Raw genomic sequence first — 23,684 nt, 5'->3', positions numbered from 1 at the left:
CACTCAGTAATGATGCACACATCAAAGGTGATACATACTCGACATACTAGACCAATTTTACCATAAATTCTGTTTTCTGCCTGCAATCATCCAGTAAGAAATAGAATCACAGGGAGCAAAAGCACCTGAAATATAGAGAGAACCACAGTTTTTTTTTAATTCCTGGGACATAGGCGTTGCTGGCCAACATTTATTGCCCATCCCGAGTTGCCTTTGTTCAGAGGGCAGTTAAGAGTCAACCTCATTGCTGTGGCTCTGGAGTCACATGTAGGCCAGACCAGGTAAGGATGGCAGATTTCCTTCCCTAAAGGGACATGAGTGAACCAGATGGGTTTTTCTGATAATCAACAATGGTTTCATGGTCATCAGTAGATTCTTAATTCCAGATATTTTTTATTGAATCCAAATTCCACCATCTGTCGTGGCGGGATTCGAACCCAGGTCCCCAGAACATTAGCTGAGTTTCTGTATTAACAGTCTAGCGATAATACCACGAGGTCATCGCCTCCCCACAGTTTAGCCATATCCAGGCAATCTTAGCTGGCGGACATTTTGGGATATTTGGGTCCAAATGAAACATAGACCTTCCACTTTCCGTGTGGAATTTTAAAAAGTAATGAAACACCTCAAGGACGCTTGCCGCTAAACATGGTGGCTGCAAATTTCCCAGCCCGCTGGCCATGGGAATCGTAGCGAATGAGACAGAAAATTCGATGGACCATTGAGATCCATTGAGCTCGGACGGGAATTGCCGGCCTTGGGGCACCCACAGCTGGAAATTCCCACCCACTGTTTCATAGAATCATAGAATCCCTACAGTGCAGAAGGAGGCCATTCGGCCCATCGAGACTGTACCGACCAACAATCCCACCCAGACCCTATCCCTGTAACTCCACATATTTATCCTGCTTACCCCTCTAACCAAGCATTCTGGGACACTAAGGGGAAATTTAGCATGGCCAACCAACCTAGCCTGCACATTTTTGGACTGTGGGAGGAAACCGGAGCACCCAGAGGAAACCCACGTAGAGAATGTGCAAACTCCACACAGATAGTGACCCCACGCCAGAATTGAAACCGGGTCCCTGGCACTGTGCGGCAGCAGTGCTAACCACTGTGCCACCGTGCTGCCCTTTCGCAAGTCTCTTCAATAAGTACAGAAGGTCAGAGAAATCCTTTACTGTTGAATACAGTGTGAGGAACATCAGTACCAGGGAGCTGGATATTATCCCACCTCACATCATCGTTCAGCACACTTCTGCACCAAGTCAACCGAGAGACCGAGGGAACTCCGCTGTTGTCCTTCAACCTGAACCGGCAGACAAAGCCTCTCTTTCGAACCTTGTCTTAGATGATTGTGTACATACTGTGATAGAGTAGCATTTGATTCACCTGATGATTTCAGAAACCAACGGAGGAGAGAAAATTAGATATTTTCAACAGTTATAACGAGGTGCCCTCTGATCCACCTTGTTATATTTAAATGACTACCTTGAGATAAGTGCACCGGTTTACAGTTTGTGAGCTGCACTCATTTTATGAGAGAGGTGAATTTCTCCACTAATAAGTAGAATTTGATTGCTCAGAACCAAAAGAAAATGATGAGAGAGGACAAAAAGAACCTTGTGATTGACAAGATAGTCCATCAAAAAAATAGCCTTCTCAGGAATGGGCAGAATGCGTCGCTTAGCGCTATGGGCATCAATCCCAAGGCTGGGGATTCAATCTCACTCCCCTCTGGCTTCTGCTTAGAGCTACATGCCGACCAAGGTGCCACTGCAAAATCAATAGCGAAATGACAGTAATAGGATTTGTAATAGCAAACTTTGTCTTTCTGTTTGAGCCAGTTATATTGCATTGATATATATGCACAGGTCACTCTGAAGGATATAGTGCTGGAATGTGCAGTGTTTGATTCATCCTGCGCCCTGTGACAAATAAACCTGCGCTCTGAGATACAGCAGAGGTCAGTCACAATGCAACACTTCAGCTGATTTATGTTATTTCAGTGCAAGCACTTAGCCAAAAGCTATGCAAACTCTTGTCGTGCGTAAATGCTCCAGTTTCCTGCATTATTTTTCCTGATTCTTTTCTTACCCACACTTTCGTACATTATCATCAGCTTAAATTTGTATCTTCTTGGGGTCTATAGACTGGATCGAGCTTCTTCAAATATCTTTCACCAAATTCTGGGCCCATTTGTATCATTCATAGAAGAAATCATAGAAACCCTACAGTGCAGGAAGAGGCCATTCGGCCCATCAAGTCTGCACCGACCACAATCCCACCCAGGCCGTACCCCCATATCCCCACATATTTTACCCGCTAATCCCTCTAACCTACACATCTCAGGACACTAAGGGGCGATTTTAGCATGGCCAATCAACCTAACCCGCACATCTTTGGACTGTGGGAGGAAACCGGAGCACCCGGAGGAAACCCACGCAGACACGAGGAGAATGTGCAAACTCCACACAGACAGTGACCCGAGCCGGGAATCGAACCCAGGTCCCTGGAGCTGTGAAGCAGCAGTGCTGACCACTGTGCTACCGTGCCGTCATCATTGTCCATAGAAGAGAATAAAATCATAGAATTGAAACAGCACAGAAAGGCCATTAGGCCCATGCTGGCTCTCTCCTAAGTAGCAATTCATGTTCTGTTATCCCCCCATCCTCTCACCACATCCTTGCACATTCCTCCTTTTCAGTGTTCACCTTGCTCGTAATACCAAGACAATCTTTGTCAAGGTTATCAATGATAGATGTTACATATGATTGTGACGCATTCATAGATCCATAGACATTTACAGCACAGGAAGCGGCCATTCGGCCCATCGTATCCCCACCGGTCGACAAAGATCTGACTGCAATGATTTCATTCTCATAGCCCTGGAGATTATGGTAGTGTGAGTGAATATCAAAATACTTCTTAAATGTTCTGAGAGTTTCTGATTCTCAGTGGAGAAGGCCAATGGGCAGCATGATGGCACAGTGGTTAGCAGTGCTGCCTTACAACGCCAGGGACCCGGATTCAATTCCTGCCTTGGGTGACCATCTGCGTAGAGTGTGCATGTTCTCCCTGTCTCTGCGAGGGTTTCCTCCGGTGCTCTGGTTTCCTCCCACAGTGCAAAGATGTGCAGGTTAGGGGGATTGGCTGTGCTAAATTGGCCCTTCGTGCCAAAGACAGGTAGGTTAGATGGATTAGCAATGATAAAGAACAAAGAACAAAGAAAATTACAGTACAGAAACAGGCCCTTTGGCCCGCCAAGCCTGCACCGATCATGCTGCCCAACTTAACTAAAACCCCCTACCCTTCCAGGGACCATATCCCTCTATTCCCATCCTATTCATGTACTTGTCAAGACGCCCCTTAAAAGTCACTACCGTGTCCGCTTCCACTACCTCCCCCGGCAATGAGTTCCAGGCACTCACTACTCTCTGTGTAAAAAATCTGCCTCGTACATCTCAGGTGTATGCTGTGGAGGGATTGTCTACAGAGTCTCTGTGGGTGGAAGTTCGGAGTGGGAAGGGGTTGATCACTTTGCTGGGAGTTTTCTATAGGCCGCCCAATAGTGACAGGGAGGTGGAGGAGCAGATAGGGAAACAGATCCTGGAGAGTTGCAATAATAGCATAGTTGTTGTGATGGGAGACTTTAATTTCCCAAACATAGATTGGAATATCCCTATGGTAAGGGGATTGGATGGGGAGGAGTTCATTAGGTGTGTTCAGGAGGGTTTCCTGACACAGCATGTGGACAAGCCTACAAGAGGGGAGGCTGTACTCGATCTGATACTGACCAATGAGCCCGGACAGGTGTCAGATCTCTCAGTGGGAGAGCATCTTGGGAATAGCGATCATAACTCTATCTCCTTTATGCTTGCATTGGAAAAAGAGAGGATCAGGCAAGCTAGGAAAGCGTTTATATGGAGTAAGGGGAAATATGAAGACATAAGGCAGCAAATTAGAGGAGTAAATTGGAAGGAGGTATTCTCGGGGAAATGTACTGAAGAGAGGTGGCAGTTTTTCAAGGAATGTCTTTCTAGGGTTCTATAGGACAATGTTCCGAGCAGACAGGGAGGAGTTGGTAGGTTAAAGGAACCGTGCTGAATGAAAGCTTTGCGGGACCTAGTCGAGAAGAAAAGGAAAGCGTACAAAAGGTTCAGAGAGCTTGGCAAAGATAGGGATCAAGATGAGTATACGCCTTGTAGGAAGGGACTAAAGAAGGAAATTAGGAGAGCCAGAAGTAGTCACGAGAAGGCCTTGGCAAGTAGAATTAAGGAAAACCCTAAGGCGTTCTATAAATATGTGAAAAGTAAAAGGATGAGATGTGAAGGAATAGGGCCTATAAAAGGTGAAGGTGGGAAAATCAGTACCAAACCAGTAGAAATGGCAGAGGTGCTTAATGAGTATTTTGCCTCGGTTTTCACAGAGGAGAAGGACATGGGTGGATGTACTGTGGGCTTGCGGTGGACTGAAAAGATTGAGTATGTGGACTTTAACAAAGAGGCTGTGCTGGAATCTTTGAATGGCATCAAGATAGATAAGTCACCAGGTCCGGATGGGATGCACCCCAGGTAACTGTGGGAGACGAGGGAAGAAATTGCAGACCCTCTGGTGATGATCTTTGCGTCGTCGAAGGAGATGGGAGAGGTGCCGGAGGATTGGAGGATTGCGGATGTGGTTCCTATTTTCAAGAAGGGGAATAGGGATAGCCCAGGAAATTACCGACCGGTGAGTCTGACCTCAGTGGTTGGTAAGCTGATGGAGAAGATCCTGAGGGATAAGATTTATGAGCATTTAGAGAGGTTTAGTATGCTCAAGAATACTCACCATGGCTTTGCCAAAGGCAGATCGTGCCTTATGAGCCTGGTGGAGTTCTTCGAAAATGTGACTAAACACATTGACGAAGGGAAAGTGGTAGATGTGGTTTATATGGATTTTAGCAAGGCGTTCGATAAGGTCCCCCATCCAAGGTTTCTAGAAAAAGTGAGAGGGCATGGGATCCAAGGGGCTGCTGCCCGGTGGATCCAGAACTGGCTTGCCCAAAGGAGGCAGAGAGTGTGTATAGATGGGTCTTTTTCTAATTGGAGGTCGGTCACCAGTGGTGTGCCCCAGGGATCGGTTCTGGGACCCTTGCTGTTTGTCATTTTCATAAATGACCTGGGTGAGGAAGTGGAGGGATGGGTTGGTAAGTTTGCCGACGACACGAAGGTTGGTGGGGTTGTGGATAGTCTGGAGGGATGTCAGAAGTTACAGAGGGACATAGATAGGATGCAAGACTGGGCGGAGAAGTGGCAGATGGACTTCAACCCAGATAAATGCGTAGTTGTTCATTTTGGCAGGTCAAATGGGATGAAGGAGTACAATATAAAGGGAAAGACTCTTAGTACAGTAGAGGATCAGAAGGACCTTGGGGTCCGGATCCATAGGACTCTGAAATCGGCCCCACAGGTGGAGGAGGTGGTTAAGAAGGCGTATGGTGTGCTGGCCTTTATGAATCAAGGGATTGAGTTTAGGAGTCCGGGGATAATGATGCAGCTATATAAGACCCTTGTCAGACCCCACTTGGAGTATTGGGCTCAGTTCTGCTCGCCTCATTACAGGAAGGATGTGGAAAAGATTGAAAGGGTGCAGAGGAGATTTACAATAATATTGCCTGGATTGAGTGGCATGCCTTATGAGGATAGGTTGCGGGAGCTCGGTCTTTTCTCCTTGGAGAGACGTAGGATGAGAGGAGACCTAATAGAGGTACATAAGATGTTGAGAGGCATAGATGGGGTGGACTCTCAGAGGCTTTTTCCAAGGGTGGAAATGGCTGCTACGAGAGGACACAGGTTTAGGGTGCTGGGGGGTAGGTACAGGGGAAATGTTAGGGGTAAGTTTTTCACACAGAGGGTGGTGGGCGAGTGGAATCGGCTGCCGTCAGTGGTGGTGGAGGTGAACTCAATAGGGTCTTTTAAGAGACTCCTGGATGAGTACATGGGACTTAATAGAATGGAGGCCTAAAAGGTAGGGATATGTTCGGCACAACTTGTGGGGCCGAAGGGCCTGTTTTTGTGCTGTAGTTTTCTATGTTTCTATCTCCTTTAAACCTTGCCCCTCGCACCTTAAACCTATGCCCCCTAGTAATTGACTCTTCCAACCTGGGAAAAAGCTTCTGACTATCCACTCTGTCCATGCCTCTCATAACCTTGCAGACTTCCATCATGCCCCTCAACCTCTGTCGCTTCAGTGAGAACAAACCAAGTTTCTCCAATCTCTCCTCATAGCCAATGCCCTCCATACCAGGCAACATCCTGGTAAATCTTTTCTGTACCCTGTCCAAAGCCTCCACATCCTTCTGGTAGTGTGGCGACCAGAATTGAACACTATATTCCAAGTGCGGCCTAACTAAGGTTCTATAAAGCTGCAACATGACTTGCCAATTTTTAAACTCAATGCCCCGGCCGATGAAGGCAAGCATGCCGTATGCCTTCTTGACTACCTTCTCCACCTGCATTGCCACTTTCAGAGACCTGTGTACCTGTACACTCAGATCCCTTTGCCTATCAATACTCCTAAGGGTTCTGCCATTTACTGTATATTAAATTTATATATATTTATATTTACTATCTGTATTAGACCCTCCAAAATGCATTACATCACATTTGTCCGGATTAAACTCCATCTGCCATCTCTCCGCCCAAGTCTCCATATATATCTATATCCTGCTGTATCCTCTGATGGTCCTCATTGCTATCCGCAAATCCACCAACCTTTGTGTCGTCCACAAAGTTACTAATCAATCCAGTTACATTTTCCTCCAAATCATTTATATGTATATTACAAACAGCAAAGGTCCCAGCACTGATCCCTGAGGAACACCACTTGTCACAGCCCTCCATTCAGAAACACACCCTTCCACTGCTACCCTCTGTCTTCTTTGACCGAGCCAGTTTTGTATCCACCTTGCCAGCTCACCTCTGATCCCCACGCGACTTCACCTTCTGCACCAGTCTGCCATGAGGGACCTTGTCAAAGGCTTTATTGAAGTCCATGTAGACAACATCCACTGCCCTACCCTCATCAATCATCTTCGTCACTTCCTCGAAAAACTCGATCAAGTTCGTGAGACACGACCTCCCCTTCACAGAACCATGTTGCCTTTCACTAATACGTCCACTTATTTCCAAGTGGGAATAAATCCTGTCTCGAAGAATCCTCTCCAATAATTTTCCTACCACTGATGTAAGGCTCACCGGCCTGTAATTACCTGGATCATTCTTGCTACCTTTCTTAAATAAAGGAACAACATTGGCTATTCTCCAATCCTCTGGGACCTCCCCTGTAGCCAGTGAGGATACAAAGATTTCTCTCAAAGCCCCAACAATTTCCTCCCTTGCCACTCTCAGTGTTCTGGGTTATATTCCATCAAGCCCTGGGGACTTGTCGACCTTAATGTTTCTCAAGAACCCCAATAGCTCCTCCTTTTTGATCTAAACATGACTCAAACTATCTGCACATCCTTTCCCAGACTCATTATCCACCAAGTCCTTCTCTTTGGTGAATACTGATGCAAAGTACTCATTTAATACCTCGCCCATTTCCTCTGGCTCCACGCATAGATTCCCTCCCTTGTCCTTGAGTGGGCCAACCCTCTCCCTGGCTACCCTCTTGCTCTTTATATATGTATAAAAAGCCTTGGGATTTTCCTTGATCCTGCTAGCCAATGCTTTTTCATGACCTCTTTTAGCCCTTCTTACTCCTTGCTTAAGTTTCCTTCTACTTTCCTTGTATTCCACACTTGCATCGTATGTTCCCAGCCTCCTAGGTTTGACAAATGCTTCCTTTTTCTCTTTGACAAGGCTCACAATATCTCTCGTTATCCAAGGTTCCCAAAACTTGCCATACTTATCCTTCACCCTTACAGGAATGTGCCGGTCCTGAATCCCTATCAACTTACACTTGAAAGCCTCCCACATGCCAGATGTTGATTTGCCCTCAAACATCTGCCCCCAATCTACATTCTTCAGTTCCTGCCTAATATTGTTGTAATTAGTCTTCCCCCAATTTAGCACCTTAACTTGAAGACTGCACTTATCTTTATCCATCAGTACCTTAAAGCTTACTAAATTGTGTCACTGTTCCCGAACTGCACCCCTACTGAAACATCGACCACCATAAATGTATGGGATTACAGGGATAGGGCAGAGGTGAGGGCCTGGGGGTGAGATGCTCTGTCAGAAAGTTGGTGCAGACGCAATGGGCTGAATAACCGCTTCTGCACTATGATTCTTTGCTTCGATGACTCAACCATCCTCTCAGGCAGTGAGTTCCAGACTCCCACCTTCCTCTCTCAGTTTCCTGGGCTTATGGTCCACAGCACAATCCAAACTTCTGCACTGTTTCGCATCCATGATTCAAGCCTATTGCATTGACCTGTTGTGACTTTGCCTTAATGTCCTAAGGTACCAGGCTCCTTATCCAGCATCCCAAAATCCAGAAGGACCCCAAAGACAGGATCTTGTACTGAAAACTACAGCGACCTTTATTGAAGTATACAGATCAGTCAATCTGTTTAAGGAGTCAAACAGGTCATGACGTGTCAGGTGCAACCTGCAGCAGAACTGATGATTAGGATGATGATTGGGGTGGCACGGTGACACAGTGGTTAGCACTGCCGCCTCACAGTGCCAGGGACCCAGGTTTGATTCCCAGCTTGGCTCACTGTCTGTGCAGAGTCTGCACGTTCTCCCCGTGTCTGCGTGGGTTTCCTCCGGGTGCTCCGGTTTCCTCCCACAGACCGAAAGATGTGCTGGTTAGGTACATTGGTCATGCTAAATTCTCCCTCAGTGTACCCGAACAGGCGCCAGAGTTGGCAACTAGGGGATTTTCACAGTAACTTCATTGCAGTGTTAATGGAAGCCCAATTCTGACACTAATAAATAAATTAAAAAAGAAAACAAAATATATTTTAATAAGAAATAAAAATAGAAAAATGTAGGAAAGGCTGTTATATTTCAGGCTTCCAACATCTACACTGCAGGATCTAATATCTGTAATATCCCTGTATTGGGTACACATCCAGTCCTGAGCTTCCCAGAGATTTAGCCTGGTGCCTATAATTCTCCTCCAATGATTTCCACAACCAATTTTGTGTAGTTAACTGTCGGATGGCCCTTCATATTTGCCACATGCCACATCACTCGACTTCAGTCGCAAATGTCATTAACATTTCCAGAGTTTACCTCCCTGTCATCACCTTTATTGAACCATAGAATCATAGAACCCTACAGTGCAGAATGAGGCTATTCGTCCCATCAAGTCTGCACTGATCACAGTCCCACCCAGGCCCTATCCCTATATCCCTACATACTTATCCTAGCTAGTCCCCCTGACACTAAGGAGCAATTTAGCATGGCCAACCAACCTAACCTGCACATCTTTGGACTGTGGAAGGAAACCAGAGCACCTGGAGGAAACCCACGCAGACACAGGGAGAATGTGCAAACTCCACAAAGACAGTGACCCAAGCCGGGTGGCGAACCCAGGTCCTTGGCACTGTGAGGCAGCAGTGCTAACCACTGTGCCACCCAATCAAATCCGTGACTTCTGTCATTCTGTGCGCCCAACATCATCAACAACACAGTTCATCTGCATAGCGTCTTTAACATTATAAAACATCCTAAGGCCCTTTACAGGAAAAAAAGACATTGGCCGGAATTCTACCACCCCCCACCCGCCACGGGAATCGGAGCAGGCGAGGGCTGGACCATGGAACGATCTGGTGTCCTTGGGTGGGATTTTATGGTTTTGGGACGAGTGAAGCCGTAAAATTCTGCCTTTTATGTCACTCGGTGTATCAGGTGCAGCTGAATGAGCAGCAATCTTCTCTCTGAGCTGAAAGGTAAAGAGGTTCAAGTGTCACTTTTGAGACTGGAGCATAAAAGTCTCAGCTCAAATTTCAGTGCAGTATGAGAGGTGCCTGGTGGTGGTGGGGGAGGGGGGGGGTGGGGGGAGGAGGAGGGTGGGGGGAGGAGGGGGTGGTGGGGGAGGGGGGGGTGGCGGGGGGGGTGGGGGGAGGAGGGGGGTGGGGGGGGAGGGGGTGGTGGGGGGGAGGAGGGGTGGGTGGGGGTGGGAGGGGGGATGGGGTGGGTGGGAGAGACGCTCGTGGGCCCGGAGCCCGGAGACTTCAGCCCTGGGCTGGCTAATGAAACTGAAATATTTAAATCAGCTCCACACTGATTTCCAACACAGAGCTGATTACTCCAAATATTTTGGAGCCGGAGACGTGTGGAGGCCATGGCGCCCAGTGGGGAGCCCGCTAAATGGCCTCCGCTGTTGTCTTGCAGACCGTTCTGCTGCTAGAGCAATGCAGCGGGCTGGGAGAATCGCCCCTACTTGTCTGGAGACATCACGTCTATGGACCTCTCAGGGAGACGTCATGTGATCCAGCTTTTGGGTGAAAAGATACTGGTTTTTCAAATGTGCTCAGTGAGAGGCGACCACAGTGGCAACAACCTTACTTCTTCTCTCTTTCTTCTGAAACCCTTCTCACTAAAACTAAGCTGTTTTGATTTGAAAAAACCCACCAGAAGACCTCATTGCTGCAAACCAAGAGTTGATAAAGGAGAATTCCGAATTGACACCACTTTCGGCAGTGAGAAGCCCCGGTTTCCAACAGTTACTGTGGACTGGGACCCGACAGCTGTAAACAAGCCTCTGAAACTCTGTGAATACGTGTTCTTCCTGACTTTCCTTTTACTGGGTCAGGTGTTTAATATTTGATAATCTATAGAGCTTTATTTTTGTTTTGCTGCGGGAGTAACGAGGAAGGGTGTGCATGGTGTATTTTTTCATTAGTCGGTAGTTGGATATACTTGCACATTTTAAACCTTTTGTTAATATTTTCTGCATCTTTATCTGAGTGAATTTTAGCAAATAAAAACCTCTTTACTTGTCAACCTAAGGAATCTGCTGGCTTAGTTCTTCTATCAAGCCATACACGTTTAAACATATATAAAATATATATTAAATTTTGCAATATCGCCACCTTTTTAAATTCGAACTCTATTATAGCTAGTTCAGATCAAGAGTGGAGACAGTTCACCCCTGTTGACCTGGTCGATAAAATTACTACTAAGAGAAATCACATTTCCTTGTCAAGTGAAATGGCTGGAAGTTTAGATAAATTATTTAAAATGCTGTAGATTGCGGTACTGCAAATAATAATGCATGAGCTGTACCTGATATCACTCTCTTTAACCTGGCTGTCTTCCAACTCCTCCATATATTTTTCACCCTTCATCCAGTAAATTATTGGGTTTACCGAGCTGTACCCAAAGAAAGCCCTGCAGATCAGACTGGCTGGCCGGCCTATTAAGAAAAAGACAAAGAGAATTTACAGATCAGAGCATGTGCGATGCGTAGCCCTGGGTGCATCTAAATTTATATCAGGTTGGACCGAGCAAAGGGGGAATCTTCAAATGAAATTGGATCAATCAGTTTCGGCGTTGTAGTCTTCTAATCGCATCCATTGTTTGCCGTGCATCATCAAGTCAGCTCCCCACAGTATTGCAAATCATAACCTGGCAATGCTGCTTGAGCATAAAATAACCCATCAAATATTGATGTCCCTTTGCAAAAGGTGCAGACCGGGCTGATTCTCTAACCCGGTGGTCAAGACCCTGTTGTGGTTGCTTCAAAGAAGACGCGTGGGGATTCGATCTATAATATGTTTGTCAGCTCCCACCCTCTTTCTGTGAAAAGCCACTTCCCCTGTGGGCAGGGAGGCTCTACGCTTTCGCTCATTTCAGGGGAAGGTTGGCACCAAACGGTTAAAGCCGCAGGCTACAAGGTTTGTGGGCCAGGGAGATGGCGGGAGGGGTCGCAGCGTTGATACCAGTCTAGGGGCTGGGGGGCTTCGCAAAGTGTCTTCCCACATATTATTTGAAAGTGGCCAAATGACATTGAACAAAGAGAATGGTTGCTTGTGTTTGTGCCACCCTCCACAATCACCCCACCTCCCACTGCATCCTTCCCTTCCCAACATCATTTTGTGATCTGCCAATGTCCAGCAATGGGGGGGGCGGGGGGATGGGGTCAGTTGGTTTAGTCGGCTAGATGGCTAGAGAGTGGAGCATGATATCAATGGCATGGGTTCAAACCTTGTGAAAGCCCAAGTGGTGCCGATCTTGCTATACAGCCATTTGCGTCCTTCCAACAGACAGGGATGTCTGTGGTCCCTTGTGGACTATGCCAATATGTCAAGCACCATCTTTCAGGATGGACATAAGTTTGCTTCGAGGCTTCTATCTCTGCCATTCCATAATTTAAAGCGACATCATATGCATGGTGTCACTGCTGCCTCACAACAACAGGGACCTGGGTTCAATTTTGACCTTGGGGTGACTGTAGAGTTTGCACATTCTCCCCGTGTCTGTGTGGGTTTCCTCTGGGGTGCTCCGGTTTCCCCCCACAGCCCAAAGATGTGCAGGAAAAGACAGGAGGAGCAGGATGCCATTAGCATGGATTCATAGATCCATACAGTACAGAAGTAGGCCATTCGGCCCATTGAGTCTGCACAACAGCAATCCCACCCAGGCCCTATCCCCACATTTACCCTGCTAATCTCCCCCTAAACCAAAGAAGCAATTTAGCATGGCCAATCAACCTAACTTGCACATCTTTGGTGTGTATGAGGAAACCGGATCACCCGGAGGAAACCCATGCAGACAAGGGGAGAACGTGCAAACTCCACACAGACAGTGACCCGCGGCCGGAATTGAACCCTGGTCCCTGGCGCTGTGAAGCAACAATGCTAACCACTGTGCCACTATGCAGCCCTGTCAGAATTCTAATTGGTTGCACTTCCATTGCCCACACTCCACTGCAACCTCCCCCACAACCCCCACCACCCCCCCCCTCCCTCCCCCTCAACCTCCGCAGCACCAAGCAAGATTGCATGTTAATTTTTATTCATTTGTGGGACATGGGCGTTGCTGGCTGGCCAGCATTTATTGCCCATCCCTAGTTGCCTTTGTTCAGAGGGCAATTGAGGGTCAACCACATTGCTATGGCTCTGGAGTCACATGTCGGCCGGACCAGGAAAGGACGGCAGGTTTCATAGAACATAGAACATAGAAAGCCACAGCACAAACAGGCCCTTCGGCCCACAAGTTGCGCCGATCACATCCCCACCTCTAGGCCTATCTATAGCCCTCAATCCCATTAAATCCCATGTACTCATCCAGAAGTCTCTTAAAAGACCCCAACGAGTTTGCCTCCACCACCACCGACGTCAGCCGATTCCACTCACCCACCACCCTCTGAGTGAAAAACTTACCCCTGACATCCCCCCTGTACCTACCCCCCAGCACCTTAAACCTGTGTCCTCTCGTAGCAACCATTTCAGCCCTTGGAAATAGCCTCTGAGAGTCCACCCTATCCAGACCCCTCAACATCTTGTAAACCCTCAACATCTTGTAAACCCTCAACATCTTGTTTCCTTCCCTCAAGGACATTAGTGAACCAGATGAGTTTATCTGACAATCAACAATGGTTTCATGGTCAGCAGTAGATTCTTAATTCCAGATATTTGTCTTGAATTCAAATTCTACCATCTGCCATGGCAGGATTCGAACCTGGGTTCCAGAACATTAGCTGAGTTTCTGGATTAATAGTCCAGCGATAACACCACTCGGCCATCGCCTCCCCATGATGCAGGTATATGAGCCTGTCAGACCCATATCCGAGTGAAAATGGGGCCTGCCACTGCCTCAAATGCAGACTCCCTTTTAATTAGAGCAGTTGTGGGTCCCACCTCTGCCTGAGGTGGCGACAGCAGTTGGGGATGGCAGCAACGTTTGACTCATAAGTTCTAGAATAAAGTCCTGTACCCACCCCCTGACACCTGCTCCTTCAAAAAGGCGTTGCAAGCAATGCATGTTCCATCATCGTCTGAAATTGTTCATAACCCTGGGACTTAAGGCTGAGTAGAGACACAACAAATTGGCAGCCAGAGATTCCGTCCATTCCCTAACCTTCTAGAGATTCTGGGGCTTCATTATTGTGTCATCCAATTTGTCTCCTTAACTTTTCATGTCATTGTCTGCTGGTACATATCACCCCTCCAAATGATGATGTTAATCCTCTCAGTATTGGAACAGCGCACGAGCTCTACTCAAACACTGCTTTCTGATCTCGATCACCTGCAGCATATTAAGATATCAAAGCTGTGGAACACAGTCAGCTCGAGGCTTGTGAAATGTTGACATGAGTGAGATGAATTGTGTGCAAATGGGCATACATTATGCACAAACCAACATTTTGCTCTGAAGGAGAGAGTTTCTAATCTGATAATAATGCGTTTCTTTGGATATTGTGGGAAAGAATCATATTCTGCGGCGTCCCACCTGCAGTGTCAGGGTTGCTCGCACACTGGCTTGCTTGTGCAACCACACCACAGCGGAATAGAAAAAGGTCATTTTGTTCAGTGACCTGGGGCAGGATTAATAGAAACACACACTCTACGTTCTATATGTCACGGCGTTTGCCATTTCATTTGAGGTTGTCTCCCCTTGGCTCACGTCCTCTCCGACCCTACATCATTTTGTGATCTGCCAATGTCCAGCACACAGTTGGTTCAGTTGGCTAGATGGCTGGAGAGTGGAGCATGATACCAACGGCATGGGTTCAAACCCAGTGAAGGCTTAGTGCTAAGTGGTGCCCACCATGCCATATAGCCATTTGTGCTCCTCTAACAGATGCCTGTGGTCTCTTGTGGACTGTGGCGGAATACCTTCTGTCGAGCACCACGTTTCAGGATGTGCATAAATTTGCTTCAAGGCTTCTATCTCTGCCATCCCATAATTTAAGGCTACATGATATGCACGGTGACACAGTGGTTAACACTGCCTCACAACGCCAGGGACCCTGGTTCAATTCCAACCTGTGGTGACTGTCTGTGTGGAGTTTGCACATTTTCCCCTGTGCCTGCGTGGGTTTCCTCTGGGTGCTCTGCACACTGGCTGATTGGCCGTGCTAAATTGCCCATCAGTATCAGGGGGATTAGCAGTGTAAATACAGAAGTTTACAGGGATCGGCTGAGGTGGGATTGTTGTCGCTGCAGGCTGGATGGGCTGAATGACCTCCTTCTGCACTGTAGGGATTCTAATGTAATTAGTTCTAAACTGGTCCAACTCTGAACATTCTACAGCCAGTGCTCTAAAACTGCAAACAATGATTATTGCCAATCACCAAGAGGAATCATGTAGGCGGAATGTCCTCATCTTGTTCCTATCTTCTTCCACACTGAATTTTCAGCATTTCCAGCAGAACGACATCAGTGCTTTGTAGCTCTGACATACGTTTTGCTCATTCTACAAGTGATTAACAACGACATCTTGGAAAACGGTACACCAGTTAAACAGGCATAAATGCTCGTGGAGGAACTCAGTGCACAGATCGCAGACAACCTGAATGAGTTAATTCAGCTTTACTTGAAGTTGGTCAGCTTAAGGGAGATGTTCTGTGTCGGTGAATTGAAAATGACCTCTGGCTTAAAAAAAAAAGAAATCAGAAGCTTAATAAAAGTGAATGAAATGATCTGCTGTCCACCAATCTTTTAATTTCGTAATAATTAAAAAAACAAATGCATTGGCAGTGCGTGCGCGATTAATTCGACTGGAGTGCATGCCACTGTCAGTTACAGCACATCATCAGATAGCCCAAGATTATTCAGTCTGCAGTTTATCTTTTACTCAAGGTAATCATTTCCCTAATTGCATATTTAACAGCCACCATCAGATAGTTGAGGAAGGTTGGGCATTATGGTGATTTAAGATCCCTTTTAAATCAGAGTGATGCACCTGGATCCCATTAGAAGAGGTGATTAGATTGCCCAGAACCATAACAAGAAAATTATAGCGGAATAACACTAATTAATAACAGGCGAAAGTAATTTAAAAGGCTTGCATTTTGAGCCCAGCTGGCACCAGAGATTAAGATATATTTCTTTGCTATCAGATGGTTTGAACCCAGACAAGGAATTAGCGATAAAGTTCAATCTGCTGATTGCTTTAACATGCCAGTTACTTCCAATACATTGCACAGTGCCCGCAAATCCCATCCCAAGTTGCCCCGGGCTCAGCAGTTGTTTTAAGATGTTGTAACAGTATAAGTTAAAATGTTACAGCACCATGTCAACCTGGCAGTGCCAACCTGGCAGTGCCAACCTGGCAATGACAACCTGTGCCAAGGGGTGGGCCCCGGTGGGAGCCACCTGGCGGGGAGTGGGGGGGTGGGGGTGGGGGGGGGGGGGGGGGAGTGGAATTCATTTATAGATGTAATGGTGGCCCGGAATGGATCGAGGGACTGGGAATGCTGCCAATGGCCGTTGAGGGGTTGGGGGGGAGAGAGTGGAGGTGGGTGCCAGCTCAAACTGTGTGTGGGGGTCAGGAGAGGGTAGTAGCTGTGAAGGTGCAGATGAATGGGGGGTTGGGGGTGGTGGCAGCGGGAGAAGTGGCCATTGATCGGGGTTGTGTAGGGTGAGGTGGTGGTGGTAGAGAAGTGCAGACTCCGATTGGCGGTGGGGAGGAGGGGGTCCCTGAGACCTCTGTGGTAGACTGGGGGAGGGGAAGGGGGAAGATTTACTGTGGTTCTTATTGTGGTGCCCTTTGATGATGATACCCTGACCGCTGAGCACCCGGGTTTTGTCGGTGTGTTGAACCCCCCCCCCCGCCAACCCCATCCCGGCACCCCCTACCCCCCCGCCCCCTCCCCCTTCCCCCATATGAAGGAGTGAAAGCCCGCATCTTGACTAAAGATCTGGAGAGAAAACTGACTGGTTTCTCTTGAGAGAAGCACGCTGGGAGCGATCTTACCGGCCGTCCATGCCCCGTTCCAGCTGCAGCAAGGTGGGAGAATTTGGCACTCAGCCAAATCTCCGTTCACTGCAACGGGATGGGAAAATCCCGCCGGCGTGAACAGCCATAAGATTCCAGCTGCTAAAAACATTCTGCCACTTTTTGGTAAGATTTTGCCTGCGGTGTGTAAAGGAACATTTCTCATGCCACCTCTGGTTCTGCCAATCGCCTTGTATCTGTGTCATGCAACTATTGATTCCTTTTTGACCTCATAGAATCATAGAAACCCTACAGTGCAAAAAGAGGCCATCTGGCCCATCGAGTCTGCACCGACCACAATCCTACCCAGGCCCTACCCCCATATCCCTACATATTTACCCACTAATCTACACATCTCAGGACACTAAGGCAAATTTTAGAATGGCCAATCAACCTAACCCGCACATCTTTGGACTATGGGAGGAAACCGGAGCACCCAGAGGAAACCCACGCAGACACGAAGAGAATGTGCAAACTCCACACAGACAGTGACCCAAGCCGGGAATCGAACCCAGGTCCCTGGAGCTGTAAAGCAGCAGTGCTAACCACTGTGCTACCGTGCCGCCCACTTATTAGTGAATCTCTGGTATTTAGAATGTCTAGTTTATAGTTTCCACAGGTGGAAACATTTAAAAAAAATACCACATGAATTTTTTTGTAATTCAAAATATCACTGCAAGTTATCTTTGCACTGCATTGTTGCAGTGATGCTCGGCACCTTACAAGAAGTGAACATAGGATTCCAGGTAAAATCCCTGATGGAATGATCTTCTGACTGCAGCCCAACTATTGGTAAAAGAAAAGGGATAAAAAAGAAATCAGAGGATAAATCAATTCTTAGATTCATAGAATCCTGACAGTGCAAATGGAGGCCATTCAGCCCATTAAGCCTGCACCAAGAACAATCCCTCCCAGGCCCTATCTCCGTAACCCCACCCTACCAGTCCTGCTGACACTAAGGGGCAATTTAGCATGGCCAATCAGCCTAACCTGCACACTTTTAGACACACAACCCTCGCAGAGAATGTGCAAACTCCACAGTCAGTGACCCAAGCCGGGAATCAAACCCGGGTGCCTGATGCTGTGAGGCAGCAGTGCGAACCACTGTGCCACCCCTTAGGATGACCATGGGCAAGAGCCCTTAGTACACATAATTCAAGCCCATTCAGCAGAATCTGGGCCAGAGGTACTGAGTTTGGCTTTAATTAGCACTGCTGCCTCACAGCGCCTGGGATCCGGGTTCAATTCCGGCCTCGGGTCACTGTCTGTGTGAAGTTTGCACGTTCTCCCTGTGTCTGTGTGGGTTTCCTCCCACAGTCCAAAGATGTCAAGTTAGGTGGATTGACTGTGCTAAATTGCCCTTTAGTGTCCCAAGGTGACTCAAAATGTGTAGGTTACTGACATTAGTGCAGTTATCCAGCGATTTAACAGGGTCTGCCAAAGCTACAGGGAAAGGGTGGACAGAAGGATATTTCCATTGAGAAAGTACACTGGAAATAAATGGGATCAGAAAGACAGCACAGAGCAGTGTTAAAGATGGGGGTTAATGTGGGATAGTTTGCCCCTTTTCTCACCTCCCGGCTGATTGTAACAAGATGTATTCTTGAGAAGCAACATTATTAACTCCTTGAGTGGTGTTACTTTATAGACATGAAATAAACTTCTTATAAGTTTAAATCAAAAGGATGAATGTTTATTTCTCACAACACCTGAGATATAATTGCAACAAACACTCACTCCTCACTCATATTAGATACACACACCAGAAAAAGAAATGATTTCTAAAGATGTAGCATGCACTTGAATTACTCAAAGGGTAAAAGATATAGGTCACTTCTTTGAACAGCCCTTAAGCTTCAGGTTGGTTGAAAATATTGCAGGCCTGAAGGATTCTCTCTTTTGTTTTCCTGAATACAACAGAGGTTGGACGTTTTTAGCATTTCAGCCAAAATTGTGGTTGAGACCTCTTGATGCATGTCTGGGGAGTACATTGCCTTTCCTCCAGCAAAGAGGAGCAAGTGGAATGTACACATAGCTCCAGTAGGACAGCAAGCTTCCCCATGATGAAAGTATCATTGAAAGCAACCATGTGGCTTTGCTAACTCTGCATCTAAACACAGAGATATACCACTATCGTGATGGGTCCCACTCACTGAATGTACAGTTGGCATGTGACCATGCTCAGAATGTTTGGTAACTGAATGCTTGGTATCCTTGCAGCAATTACGCTGCTCTCATTCTGGCCCATCCCACTGTACCGTGATGACTTGAAGTGTCATGTCATTAGAAGCTAGTTGTTGGGCAACAAGGAATACTTGCAGACCAACTATCTGGTTTAAGGCTCTGGTGCGCAACCCAAACACGAATGGGCAAAATGGACACAATGAAAACATTGGGGTGGCACGATGGCACAGTGGTTAGCACTGCTGTCTCAGCGCCAGGGATCCATGTTTGATTCCCAGCTTGGGTCACTGTTATCATAGAAAGTTATCATAGAAACCCTACAGTGCAGAAGGAGGCCATTCGGCCCATCGAGTCTGCACCGACCACAATCCCACCCAGGCCCTACCCCCACATATTTACCCGCTAATCCCTCTAACCTACGCATCTTAGGATTCTGAGGGGCAATTTTTAACCTGGCCAATCAACCTAACCCGCACATCTTTGGACTGTGGGAGGAAACCGGAGCACCCGGAGGAAACCCACGCAGACACGAAGAGAATGTGAAAACTCCACACAGACAGTGACCCGAGCCAGGAATCGAACCCGGGACCCTGGAGCTGTGAAGCAGCAGTGCTAACCACTGCGCTACCGTGCCGCCCTCTGTCTGTGCAGAGTCTGCACATTCTCCCCGTGTCTGCATGGATTTCCTCTGGGTGTTCCGGTTTCCTCCCACAGTCTGAAAGATGAGCTGATTAGGTGCATTGGCCATGCTAAATTCTCCCTCAGTGTACCCAAACAGGCGCCGGAGTGTGGCGACTCGGAGATTTTCACAGTAACTTCATTGCAGTGTTAATGTAAGCCAACTTGTGACACTAATAAACAAAATAAACTTTAAACACTGCTGCCTCAAGAAACACCACTGACCAACTTTTAGAAGTCTTCGCCCGCAGTTGGATTTTCAGTCGTGGGGAGTGGGGGTGGGGGGATGCGGAGGGAAGGGTTGTGGTTTCTGAAACAGGAGTTGGAGCAGGGAATCCAACAATGAATGTGGTGGATGCTAGGAGGATGCGAGGTGAGGAGATGAGCTGGGCACATGGTCTGTCTCTGTGGCCAGGCACCATGTTCAAATAAACAAAAATAATAATAAAACAAAAATCATTCCTCCAGCCTTCTCCCTCCCCTCACACTCACTATGCCTAATCCATGCCAACCCATGGCCATTTTCCCACCCCTCATGGCCCCATGCTTCCTGTGCCACATCAGTGTCTCTCTATCCACCCCATTTGCCCCCACTCCCATTCCAACTTGGTGACAACTCATGCCCATTACCCACCACCCTTTGCCCTTAACCATTCCATGCCAACTCACCTCGTATCCTTGGACAGTTCATTGACAGTTTTGAACCGGTCGAAAAGCTTTGACAACTTCGACAGGTCTGACACTCCTTGGATAGCTTTTACAGCTTTGGCAGCTGGACAACTCATTCATAGCTCCTTGACAGCTGGACAGTTCCTTGACAGTTCCTCAACATCCAGAAAGTTCCTTGTCAGCTGGAGTGCACTTTAGCAGTTCCTCGACAGCTGGACAGCTCTTGACAGCTTGGCAACTCCAGAGATTTTGCACGTAGGAAGTACATAACCATGTTCACTTTCAAAAATCCCAAAAGATGCCTTACTTCTCTCAAAGGTGTCCCAGGTTATCCAAATGCAACAACCCAAGTTCAAACCTCCTCTTATCTGCTGATTCTACACTCCTGTTCTTCCAAATTTCCCTTCAGTCAGGTAGCTGCTAATTTAAATGGCTAGTTGCCTCCGTGAATCACATTTGCGTGAACTCTGGCTTGACTCCACTCCCCCCCCCCCCCCTTCCCCCTGCTCCCGACAAGGATAGGAAAAGCTAGGTTGGGGGGGTGGGACTCAGAACCTTTGACCATTTCTGGAATTTTTGCCATGAGGTAGATATTTTCCCTCTCTCCGTCACAGTGCATATCTAGGCCTACATTTCTCTCATTGCAAGTGCTGCCAGACCCACTTTCTGCGTTTTCTGCTTTCATTTTAAATTACAGAGGATATTCCATTCTCATTTCCTGAATCGCCGATAAACATAAATTATTTTGTTCATCCTGAGAGACAAAGACAGCAATCTAGAAACCACAGCGAATTTCTCCAGAAGTTGTGGCAAGGCAAATTCCCAATAAGAAGTCTCGCAACATCAGATTAAAGTCCAACAGATTTATTTGGAATCACGAGCTTTCAGAGCGCTGCTCCTTCATCAGGTGAGTGACAGCATTAAACTGGTTGGAAAGCTTTGACAACTTTGACAGGTCTGACACTGCTTGGGTAACTTTCACAGCTTTGGCAGTTGGACAACTAGTTCCTTGAAAGCTGGACAGTTCCTTGACAGTTCCTCAACAGTTAGAAAGTCACTCATCTGATGAAAGAGCAGCGCTCCAAAAGTTCGTGCTACCAAATAAACTTTTAACCTGGTGTTGTGAGACTTCTTACTGTGCCCATCCCAGTCCAATTCCGGCATCTCCACATCATGAAAACCTAATGACACTAAATGAATTTGAATACAATGGAAAGGTGAGATCTGATCTCAGAGTTCACTAAATGTCTTGCGTTGATAATTATTGAAGTAATTTAGGTAAAGAAGCATGTCAGCTAATACTCTAAAAGCAGATGAAAGCTTACTGGCAGATGGCTGAGTAGAGATTTATTGATGAATGTGGTAATATTAGGCAATGGAACACATTGAGTGGGGCGGCACGGTAGCACAGTGGTTAGCACCGCTGCTTCACAGCTCCAGGGACCTGGGTTCGATTCCCGGCTCGGGTCACTGTCTGTGTGGAGTTTGCACATTCTCCTCGTGTCTGCGTGGGTTTCTACCGGATGCTCTGGTTTCCTCCCACAGTCCAAAGATGTGTGGGTTAGGTTGATTGGCCATGCTAAAAATTGCCCTTAGTGTCCTGAGATGCGCAGGTTAGAGGGATTAGTGGGTAAATATGTAGGGATATGGGGGTAGGGCCTGGGTGGGATTGTGGTCGGTTCAGACTCGATGGACCAAATGGCCTCTTTCTGTACTGTAGGGTTTCTATGATTTCTATGATTTTCCAGCAACGCTCGCCCCAAAACCGGAAAATCCCACCCAAGGTCAATGGACCTTTGCGTGGTCTACTCTCCGCCCACTACAATTCCCGTGGCGGGCAGTATGGGAAAATTCCTCCCTTTGAGTTTCAGGTATTTGCCAGTTCCCTGAAATTGACCGTGTCCAGATAAATTTCACTGGAGGTTGTGGGAAAGAAAATAAATGCGAATTTTGCAATGAAAATAAGTTAAGAACCAGCAAAGAAAGCGATAGCATTTAAAAGGCTTATATGTAATTACTTTAGACGTACATTCCAGAACACAATTGCTCCTTAAAATTCAAACTCATTTTGTGCTAAGAAATTAGTATTGTCCGAACATCTGAATTATTGAAATGTGACTAACACTGCAAAGTTAGAACAGCTGAGCAATTTTGGGCCCCGTATCTAAGGAAGGATGTGCTGGCCTTGGAGAGGGTCTAGGAGAGGTTCACGAGAACGATCCCGGGAATGAAAAGCTTGACGTACGAGGAGCATCTGAGGATTCTGGGTCTGTACTTGATGGAGTTTACAAGGACGAGAGGGGATTTCATTGAAACTTACAGAATACTTAAAGGCCTGGGTAGAGTGGACATGGAGAAGATGTTTCTATTAGTAGGAGAGACTAGAATCACAGCCTCAGTGTAAAGGGACGAACCGTTAGACCCGTGATGAGGAGGAATTTCTTCAGCCAGAGGGTGGTGAATCATTGGAATGAATTGCTGCAGAAGGCTGTGGAGGCCAAGTCAATGATTGTATTTAAGACAGAGATAGATAGGTTCTTGATTGGTGAGGGGAATCAAAGGTTATGGGGAAAAGAATGTGATTGAGAAACATATCGAATGACAGAGTAGACTCAATGGACCGAATGGCCTAATTCTGTTCCTATATCTTATGGTCTTAGGGCTAAATATTTTAACTATTGGATTGGACTTTGTGATTTTGTATAGATTTAAGTGAGGATGGCCAAAGGATTAATTGTGCAAACTTGGGATAATATTTTTGATATAGTCACGAGGGGAATTTTACACAATAAACAAGCTTATTGTAAAACAATATTTAACGCCTGACTTAATCCATAAGGTCAGCAATGCTCTCCAAATGGCGCCTTTGGTCGTAGTTGTATTTTAATAAAATTATTTGATCTCCTTATCCACGAGAAGGTGGCGGTGAGTCACCTTTTGGAACGAATGCAGCTTATTTGGTGTAGGTACACCCACATTGCTGTTAGGGAGGGATTTTGAGCCAGTGATGGTGAAAGAACGGCAATATAGTTCTAAGCTGTGTGAGTTGGAGGGGATCCTGCGGACGGTGGTGTCCCCACCGTGGTGACTGTGACATTGAAGTAATCTGTTTGGGAGCAAGACTTTCGTATCTCTAGCGAGCAGGTTTAATTTTGCTTTGCAGTAAAATTAATGCAATTTCTAGCTCGGCAAACAGCCCGGCGCGGCTCAATCGAATTTCTCACCCCAGAACATTTCGCAGGCATTCTTGTGTTGTGTCAATGAGATGCA

The 23,684-nt window shown here is 46.9% G+C and overlaps 1 protein-coding gene across 1 annotated transcript in view; it reads right to left on the bottom strand.

Annotated features, from left to right (window-relative positions):
- The window catches only part of il1rapl2 (interleukin 1 receptor accessory protein-like 2), a 502,399-nt gene that overhangs the window by 64,771 nt on the left and 413,944 nt on the right, over positions 1-23,684 (bottom strand). Inside the window, exon 7 of the mRNA XM_078212065.1 lies at positions 11,226-11,355. Coding sequence (XP_078068191.1) covers positions 11,226-11,355 — 130 coding nt within the window. The remainder of the gene's footprint in view (positions 1-11,225; positions 11,356-23,684) is intronic.

The sequence above is a fragment of the Mustelus asterias genome, chromosome 4 (assembly GCF_964213995.1).
Source record: "Mustelus asterias chromosome 4, sMusAst1.hap1.1, whole genome shotgun sequence".
In the NCBI taxonomy this organism is placed as follows: domain Eukaryota; kingdom Metazoa; phylum Chordata; class Chondrichthyes; order Carcharhiniformes; family Triakidae; genus Mustelus; species Mustelus asterias.
This window is presented reverse-complemented; position numbering and strand designations above follow the sequence as displayed.